Source organism: Anas acuta, chromosome 8 (genome assembly GCF_963932015.1).
Source record: "Anas acuta chromosome 8, bAnaAcu1.1, whole genome shotgun sequence".
NCBI classification, from domain to species: Eukaryota; Metazoa; Chordata; class Aves; order Anseriformes; family Anatidae; genus Anas; species Anas acuta.
This window is the reverse complement of record NC_088986.1, coordinates 28965287-28975351: the sequence shown is the minus strand read 5'-3', so window position 1 is coordinate 28975351 and position 10065 is coordinate 28965287. Positions and strand designations below refer to the sequence as shown.

Here is a 10065-nt window from a genome sequence, read left to right as displayed (position 1 = left end):
ATTCTACTAATCAAACAAACTTCTTAAACGGTCAGGGTGAACTAAGGCTTTAAGCCTTAAATAATGGACAAGCTGAGATTCCACTGCCCTATCTTCCTTTTCACATAACTTCACTGGAAGTCTGGGGAGATACGAGGATAAATGTGCTACTCAGTGTGTAGTCACATCACTGAGCACTTTCTAAAGGGATGCAGAGTTGTGACCCTTTGCAACTGGCTTCTGTGAGGGAGAACAAAGTGGTCACTTCCCTCCTGCACACTGGCTGGCTGGCCTTGTTCTGCTGCACACAGCCAGCCACCCTCACTGCTGACAGCACCCACTAGCATCAGAAACCCTTGCTGAATATCTGAAGACAACTCTGCCATCACTGGGCATGGTGACGGACATCTTTGGCAAGAGTTTGCATGTAGAATGTCTGAACAAAAGCATTCACATAATGGGATGTATGTTAGCCTGGGGAGGGCTGGCACAGAAAATGTACAGTCATGCTCGAAACCAAACACTGTGTAAAAATATTACCAAAAATGTATTACAACAAGTTACCAGCGTTTTTTGTTTTGAAATCAATAAAATGTAGTATTTCAACACAGCACTGTGTAAGTGATGAGGACAGAAAGCAAAACAACACTGCAGCATTTCTACAGAGACCTCAGTCAGAAATGAAAAGCTGTTTGTGCCATTCAATCCTGAGTGTGGTGATCATAATAATTTTCAAATTACAGATAAAATTAATGTATAATCAGCTATTTTATTCATTACCTTAACATAATTTTTACAGTGTTAGATATTAGAAAATGAGGTAACAGTTACAAGACCCTTAGGTTTACATGCAATGTGCTTTTGTTTTTAACTGCTGCTTTATCTTCCCTTTGCTGACAGAATTACATTCACAAAGATTCCTCGGAACGCGTTCACATCTGGGAAGATAACTGGTTTACGCATTTGTATATGAATGAGAGACTTTTTTCCTTAGAATCAAATAAACAACTGTCTCCCTAATCTAGAAGGAAATAGACCAACAATGGTAAGAAAATCTGAAGATAACGGATAATGACCTAAAACCGATTCTCAGAATTCTGCCCTTAAATTCCACAGAAACCCGACCACCCCGTGGAATGACGCCTTTTATTCCCTGGCCAGTCTTCCTCTACCTGCACCGGCTGCTGAGCACAGCCCAGGCAGCGCGGGTCTCAGCGCCGTCCTGGCTCTGGTTCCCTGATCAGCCTCTGGGCATCCGAGGTTTTGGGCTGTGCCCCAAGGAGCCGCGCTCTGAACACGGGGCGCTACCCGCACTGTGTCGCAAATCGGTATGGCCTTATCTGACACATGGGTACATGCTGCCCAGCAAGCTTTTTAGTGGTTTCGCTGATCTCTGAGTAACAGCTGTGGTCTTTGATAGTCTTAAATTCCCAAACTCGGCCAAAGGGATACTTGGCAAGGGATAAGAAATTTCTACAAATTTTGTTCATATCAAATTAAGAAAAAAGGTAGTTCAAAAGGCTATATATATATATATATATTATTTTTTTTATTATACACACACACATATATACATATAAGTATATAATAGTCCTTGAATGAATGACAATAGCTCAGAAATAAATTACCTCTCCATCAAAAACCTCTGAATGTATTCGTGTTTGGGTCAAGACCAAGCATGGGACACTACCACCTCAACAACACATTTTTAAGCATAGGATGCCTACACCGCAGAAGGGACTATAATCAAAATCTTGACATTACCATAACGACCGTGGTTGCTATCAGGTGACAGGTATAATATAGATCATCAGTAGACAGTACAATAGCAATATTTAATGATGCATGAGATAGAAAAAAAATCATGCCTTTAATTCAGCTCAGATCCATCACTTGTTATATTTGAGTGTGAATTGCCTAATCTTGTTAGTATGTACATAAAAGTTACAATAAACAGCAAAAAGCCAAGCAAGGTATCTACTGCAGAATCCAGAGAGTTCACATTTACTCATCATATACAATGAATATCAATGAATATTTTTTGTGATCCACTTTGTCTCTTTTATTTTAACATGATAGGTAGTTCTACTGTCTTGTTTTAATACCACACACACACAAAAAAGCTGATTGTCACTGCAAGACTTATGAAAAGTGCCTTTGCCTTGAAGTCAAACAAGCAGAAGTGAGGCTGTGCTTTTGTTTTCCCAGGTTGCAGTCTACCAACTCCCTGATTTAATCAGCCTGAGAGAAATAATGCCACAACTGGAAAAAAAAAAAAAAAAAGACCTACAGTAAAAGAAGACGTTCTATTGAATGAAACAGGCACAGTTATGCTCACTGGAAGAGCTAATGCAGCTGCAAATTCCAAATTCTGCAAGATTTTACTACTACCTTTATAAAAAATGATTAACTAAATGAGACATGTTTATGGAAAAGGCGCCTCCTGCAGTGAAGCTATCCCAACATGCATAGATAGCAAGGGATGAAATGCAACAGAAAACAAAGGAGTAATAGCTTTAAGGTAAATGTGTAATATCTTAACAGTATTTCTTGACATTACCTCTGCTCAAACCCTGCTGCTCCTGTCTCCACAGCTACAATACAGCCATTTCACTAGGTCTTGGAATGAAAAATATGAAGTTTATAAGGAATCACAGAAACGATGTTTATGAAATGATATAAAAGTCAGTGCCAGAGGCTCGAGGGTGAGAGGAAAGCAGCTGTTCCAGCACTGAGGTACCCTGAGGTAAGGCAGACAAAGGGGACAGAAGAAAACAAAGAGGACATCTCACTCAGCGGAATAAACAGGAAACAAAGTCTGTGCAACGCTTTTCGAAACTCTGGCTATTGCTTGATTCACCAGATTTGTCTCTCAAAATCTTACATTTAAAAATAGTTTTCTTCTGTAGCTAATGCTCACTTTGTTGCCTTCAGACTGACACTGCACCTCCATCACATCATCAGCTTCAGAAATGATCAGGATGGCTGAAGATCTTGCCTGATGCATATCTGCATTTTTAATTCTGCACTGAGAATGTCACAGGACAGGTGAAGACTCCAGGCAGCCTGAAGACAGCTATTAAGAAATTTCCATCTGAGATGTTAACTTCATAAAGCTCTGAATAAAAAATTAAGATACTGAAGAGATTTCTTCCAGGCATAGTAGTTCTTTCTGTGTCTCCCTCAGGACTACTACACTTAACTTCCCTCACTCAGCTGCTCTCTGATCCCTTGGGAAGAAAGGGAATGGATCAGAGAGGCCAAATCCTGCTGCAGTAATTGAAATTTGGCCTTTCCCTAACAGCACCAGCATGCCCACTCTGAAAATGGCAAATGCAACAGCCTCCTGCAGTATGGCTCTACGACCAGCAGCTGCTTCACTTTGTCGGACTGCTCCCGAGCACAAGGCATCTTTGGTCTAAGCGAAGCTTTTCACTAACAGCAGCTCTGTCTTTGTTCTTTGTACCTTGGTCTTTGAACTATAGGAGCTAGTTAGTGAGAATAATAATTATTCTTTCTTTTTTTGTGTTTCTTTTTTAATTGATAATAAATATGGGTTTCAGCTGCTGTCACTTCTAAAGAAGGAGGAAATCTTTTGAAGCAGAGGTTGATCCCACAAAAGTAGAGAAAAAAAGGTGTTTAAAGAATACTGTAAAATGCTGGCGAGGCACAGTTTTGTTATTTGTTATTTTAACCCTTTGTCCCACAGAGGCAACAGTTCAGCATGCTGAAGCCTACAATACATACAGCTCCCCTGTGGGGCTCGAGCTCCCCCTCCAACAGGTAGTTTGCTCTTCCTCAGAATGCTTCCCAGAAGCTCAGCTGTAATGAGTTAATCGCAATGCATGTTAACAATGAATGTTTTTCTCCAACCTTCAAACTATTTGTAACTTTTTTTTTCTGTATCACTTTAGGTTTTTTTTTTTTTGTTTTTTTTTTTTTTTTTTACATAGCCTTAATCAAATGTGAATATCTGTAATACAGACAGCATTATCCACTACTCTACACAGCAAAAAGGCACACCTTCAACTACTTCTTAGCCTTCAGTAGAAACTTAAGCATGTGGGACTTCTCCCTCAGTTTTTTTAGTTAGAGTTTACCTTTGTCTCCCCAGACTTACACTGCTCAAGTCATTCCCTGATCAGCAGGATCAAGTGCTCTGCCCTTAGTGAGGGAAATTACAGAAAATAGTGAAAAAGGAGAGAAAGAGAGAAAAGGAGAAAAAGAAAAAGCGAGAAAGGAGACTATTACCCTGGTAAAATGATGACAGTGCATGGGAAGGATTGACATAAAAGAGCAAAAAAGGTAGCTTTCTTAGAAGTTAAACAGTCACGAGAAAAGCTATTTTCGCTGCCGTTTGGGAAAGGGACTTCTGAATTTAAAGAATGCTGCAATAATCTAGTTATGTGATTTAAGATGAAATGGAAAGCTAAAGTATATGTTGTCACTTTTTCTCTAATGAAATGCTACACTTAAACGTCTTCATTTGAAAATAATCTGTATGTGGGTTTTTTTAAAAATAGCATCAATTTGGTAGTTAGAAAAAAAGGTTCACAGTGTGCTTATGGCTGACTGAATCCAGAGGTAAGCTCTTATTCCTGCTTATAAGTCCAGTAGTGCTGATGAATGTAGTCTCCATAAGAACTCTGATGCAATTCATACTGGTAGTCTTTTTTGATGCTAGAGATTAATGAAAATCTGCTGGTGTGTTTGTTAAAAGAAGAAATTGAGAATGCAACTGTGCAGTCTTACTTATCAAGAAAAGTATAGAATTCTGTTTTCTCACCCGTATAAGGAATCAAACAATTTTATAGGGTTTATTTCATCATAATCCCAGGCCTCTTTTGGCTTTTTGACCTTTTTCTCTGTACTGTTTCTCAGGATCACACTGTTAGTGCCCTCTCCCTGCCATCTTTATCTCCTCTTGTCACATTTTCCCAGCCTTACTTTGTTCATGGCACCTTTGTCTAGGGCAACAATTGTCCAGTTTTGGTGGAGGTCCGTATTATTGGAGCTACCTGATTCCACAAAAGAGCTCAAGGCTTTTTACAACTACCTTAAATTAAAGATAACTTCAAATGATTTGGTCCAAACTGTGACTTCACAAACAGCCCCTGCAAGCTTTTTCACAAATAGCTGTATTTGTTAACACCTGCCTTGGGGTGTAGTTCTGAAGCATCATAATTTTACCTGCAAAGAGCTGGTCCCGCAGGGAAAGGCTGTATTTCTGCATAGGCAAATCACAAACTGAGTGGCTAAATTACAGGCAAATTTACTTTGGTTGTAATACCAAATGGCTGTTTCAAGCCAGACCAATACAACTGACCACAATTCATCCAGCCTGTTACTGACTGCTAGCTGCTCATTTCCAGAAGCCCTGAGGAAATAGCAAAGGAATAGGCACCTGCTGCACATGAATAACGGGATGCATTTGCACTGCCGTATAAGAAATTCAACACTTCGGTGAAATCACAGCCATCGTTCAATATCCGTGAAGCTGACCAGTCATTCCAGGAGGGGAAGCTCGAGGCCACGCTCAACTTGCTTGGCACCACGCCAGATCAAAAGACAACTTTGCTTCATTGCCATCTTCATTTACATCTTTTGAAAGATTGTTTGAAACATTTTAAAGAACAATATTTAAAAGTACAAATATGCCTTGCACCTGCACATTTTAATGGACAACTGGCAACGCATGCTTTGTACCTGTCAATTAGTAGTGTGAACATAACAAATTCATATTGAAGAAAAGTCACCATTAAGCTAGCAGGGGACACATATGTATTGGCTGTAAAAAGAAAAGCAGAAATGCTAAAAACTGAGACCGATCAATTTTCTCATATAAGAAGCAGTAACACAGAGGCAGGAAAAGTTGAGTTAAGCTGTGCTTCCGTTGTGATTTACCACACAGTATTTATAATGTGGAAATACAAAGAATATCGCTGCAGAACAAGGCATACAGGACTTTTCTGAGCAGTAAGTTTAAAATTTTTAAATTAAATTAAAATTAAAATTCTTAATTTAAAGATTTAATTTAATTAACATCATTTTTATTTTAAATTCTTAAATTCTTTAAAATTTAAATTAGAATATTTTTTTTTAATTAGAGAAATTTAAAATTAAAATTATTTTCTGCGTAATGCTATTTATGTCACCTGAGTGTATTAAAACAGTCAAAGATTTACAGTCAGATGTAATTACATCAAACTTTCCAAGGGATTTCCAGCTGTTCTCTGGAATTAATGCATAGCATGAGGATAGCCGAATGACGTTTTGCACTATAGCATTTTTTATACATACTTGCATTTAAAACATTGTCTATATAAAATACAGGCATTTCAGATGTAACTTGCATGCTATTTGATAAGGGAGAAACCCAGAAGTTCATTTTCTGACATTTGGATATTGATTTCTGAAACAGGTTATTGCTTGAATTCCAGACTGCCGTGTTCCATAGTCAAAATCAGGGGGGATGTTGTCTGGCTGATTATTTTAATGTTTGTTCCTTTGCTTATGGGCCCAGTACTGAGCTTTGCCAAGTGTCTGCAGCTATGGTGGGAAGTGGTGGCACTCATCCTTTTGTGGGTTCCAGCCCAAGGATTACCTCATAGTAGAACAGCGTCTTAGCCCTGGGAGGCCCTTGTTTTAGCTTTGTTTCGGCAGTGATTCAGAGTATGTTCCAGAACTGATGTAGACGTGGTTGGAACAGCTCTCCTTTGTCTCCATTTGCTGCGCAAAGCTAGCAAAAGTACAGTCACTTTGATTACGATGTGAGATTACAAGAAGACAGTACTTTCCAAGACAGATGCACAGTGGATAAAATAAACCTTGCAAACTTTCTATGACCATGATTCCTTGTTAGCCCTCCCGACCCTTCCAGTGCTGTCACACAGGTGGCATGCTGTCTCTGAGATGGAGTTGGAAACTCCGTCAGCCTCAGATCCTAGGAAACTCCTCTTACTTTTCTACAGGTCCTTGTAAATGACTACAGCTGTTTTCAAGATATGGATACATTATCAGGACATCAAGACATTTTATTTTTTCTCCTTTTGAGGCCGTAGCTCATTGGCTTTGTCAAATCCCATCCTCAAGAAGAATCTTTTCTGTGATGATGGCAACTTTTTTTTATTTATTTTGAAAAATAGAAGATTGGTAGGGGGGTTTATATATAGATCTGTGTATCATAGATGTTGAAAGGGTCTAAGAGTCAGGAAAAAATGAAATTATTCCTTTAAAAGAAACTTCTGTTGAAACTTTAGCCACAGCACGCAAGGTGAGTGAAGTGCGGAGCAGTGTAAATATGGCCAAGTAGCCTTTGATGTGATACCATTGTGCTCATTTCCTCTGTACTGTCTTAGCATCCAAATATTCTCCTAAGAACTGCCAAACTCACATAAATACTTGTCATCAAATGCAGAAACTCTCCTTTGCTCCCCGTGTCCATTCACCCTCTCAAGACAGCACAACGGAGGCGTTTCTGCCCTGGTTGTTTTAATGAGCAGCGGCCACAGATTCAGAAAAGAATTCCCCCTTCCAGCCTTGTGTGCCAGAAGGCAAACCAAGCACCATCACCATGAGAACAGCATCAGCTTGGAAAAGGGGCAGGAGGTGGTCAGGCACAGGAGAGGGAACCAGCGGTGTTTCGGGTGCGTTCCTGAGAGGAAGGCGGCTGCAGCACTCCCCGCCAGCCCCATTTCCCTCGCCACCCTCTGTGGGAGGAGCTGTCGCCTTTCCAAACGCCACAGAAAATCTGTCATTTTATATTTAGCAGAAGCTGTGAAATCCCGCTGCAACAATAACGTATCTAATAGAAACACAACAAATTGGTAACCGAACAGATGATAAGGCCAGGAGGACAGCACTAGTCTCCATATTGCGTTATGTTTTACTGAGTGCATTACCACAGGCAGAGGCCCTTGTCAAAACAGGCCTTACATAAAGAGCTTTTTTTAAAAAAAAATCCAAACCAGATTACTAAAAAGGTGTCTGTTTTTAACAATTTCCACAGATAGCATCATCTTGAAGTTTGCCAAAGAGGAGGTCAAGGAGGGTCCCGCACGGAGCCCTGAGACGGCAGAGCTGGGGGGCAAGGAACCGGTTCCTGAGGGGTTTTGGGGAGGGGCACGAGACATTTCCCAGCTCTCTACGAATGGCCCTTGTGTTCGGGGAGCTCAAAGTGCTTCAAACGCTCGGAGAATCACACCGATTTCATGAAAGCAAGAAAAACAAGCCTGCAGCGAGTCCCGGCCAGACGCTGAAGCCGTTGGAGGAGCTCGGGGGCGGCTCGGGCCCGCTGCCACGTTCAGGGGGCCGAGGGGCGTGAGGCGGGCAGCAGGCGGCGAGCGGGGCCGGCGGGGCGCGGAGGCGCCGGGGCTGCCCTCGCCGAGCTCCGCGGGGCCCCGGGGCGCTCAGCGCGGCGCGGCGGGGGCTCCGCACACCGTGCCCCGGCGCCTCGGCAGCTGCGGGCAGGGCGGGGCGGCGGTGGCGGCGGCGGGGCCGGCGGCGGCGGCCGCGGGGTGTCGCGGGGCGGCCGAGCCCTCGGCGCGGGGCAGGACGGAGCGCGCCGCCCGTCGGAACTCCTCGCTGCGCCACGTGTAGAGCAGCGGGTTGAGCGCCGAGAGCGAGCAGAGCAGCAGCCAGCTGGCCGCCTGCAGCGCCGCCGGCGCCGGGCGCAGGAAGAAGGCGAGCAGGCTGACCCAGACCAGCGGCTGGGTGCCCAGCAGGAAGACGCAGCAGAGCAGCAGCACCGAGACGCTGCTGAGGCGGCGCTGGGCGCGGCGGGGCGGCGGCGGGGCGGCGGGGAAGGGCAGCTGGTGCAGGAGGTGGAAGTTGAGGACGCTGACCCGCTTGGCGCTGCCCCGCACCCGGCGCACGATGCCGAGGTAGCAGTGCAGCAGCAGCGCCGTCTGGCCCAGCACGGCCAGCGCCAGCAGCAGCGCGGTGTAGCGGGAGCCGCCGGCCGGCTGCCGGGGGGGCGGCTGCGGGGCCGAGCCCGGCGTCCAGAGGCCGGGCAGCAGCGGCAGCAGCAGCAGGGCCAGGGCCCAGGAGAGCCCGATCATGCAGCCCGTGTGCCGGCGCTGGTAGAGGGCCTGGTAGACGCTGGGCAGCTTGGTGATGAGCACGTACCTGTTGAAGGCCACCAGCAGGTGGGAGGCCAGCGAGACGGTGAGGCCGAGGCCCAGGAGCCCCCCGCGGAGCAGGCGGTACTCGGCCGAGCGCAGGGAAGAGGAGTTGGGGGGCAGCAGCCCCAGCACGGCCTCCTGGGGCATCCACAGGGCGCACACGCTGAGGTCGGCCGCGCAGCCGTTGACGATGAAGGCGTTGCTGGTGGTCTGCAGCTTCTTGAAGGAGAACACCAGGTAGATGACCATCACGTTGGATAAGGTCCCTGAGATAGCGAGGGCCGCGTAGAGCAGCGACAGGAAGATGCGGGGCCCGGAGGAGTCCTCCCAGAGCAGCAGCAGCGGCGAGCTGGCACTCCAGGAAGAGGCGTTGGGCATCTCGCTGAGTGCAGCTCAGTTTTGGCTTCTCCCTGTAAATCCCATCCTCAGCCGGGTCCGAAGAGCCTGCTGCAGAAGCCCCCCGCCAAACACGAGAGAGGATGTGCAGCTGAGGGACTCTAAGGCAGATTTCAGTCATAGAAGCTGCAAGTCCAGCAGACGCGGTTAGCAGTAGCGATCTGCAGAACAGCAGCGTCCGGGGTTGGGAGGTAACAGGGAATCCCAGAGACTAGCGAGCGAAGGTGGGTCCATAGCGTGCAGATAGCTGTTAGCAGACGGGAGCATGACTGAGGGTTCGGTAGCTGTGAAAATGCCAAAAGCAGCAGCACCTTGCAATCGGCAGCAGGAACGGCAGCAACTGATACAAAGCTTTGCAGTTTCTCCTGTGCCACAGTACGTACACTGTATATCATTCCAGGAAGATTCAGCCCTTCCACTCTTCATGAATTATTCAGCAGATTTTCAACTTGTTAAATCAAGAAGGAAAAAAAAATCTATCATGCTCCAGAAATACTGCAACTACACAGTCTGACTCTTTTCTCTTTGCTTTGCCAGTTTCCTGGTTCTAGCCCATTTACGCAACTTT

The 10065-nt window shown here is 45.0% G+C and overlaps 1 protein-coding gene across 1 annotated transcript; it reads right to left on the bottom strand.

Moving 5' to 3' along the window:
- Positions 1–380: 380 nt before the first annotated feature.
- GPR88 (G protein-coupled receptor 88) lies at positions 381–9479 on the bottom strand. Its single transcript, XM_068689915.1, has one exon. It carries the CDS (start codon positions 9477–9479, stop codon positions 8388–8390), a length of 1092 nt encoding a protein of 363 aa, XP_068546016.1. The 3' UTR covers positions 381–8387.
- Between the last annotated feature and the right edge of the window lie 586 nt (positions 9480–10065).

What these genes read in the sequence shown, in the direction of transcription:
- GPR88 (XM_068689915.1), bottom strand. Translation starts at nt 9,479, where the DNA reads ATGCCCAACGCCTCTTCCTGGAGTGCCAGCTCGCCGCTGCTGCTGCTC.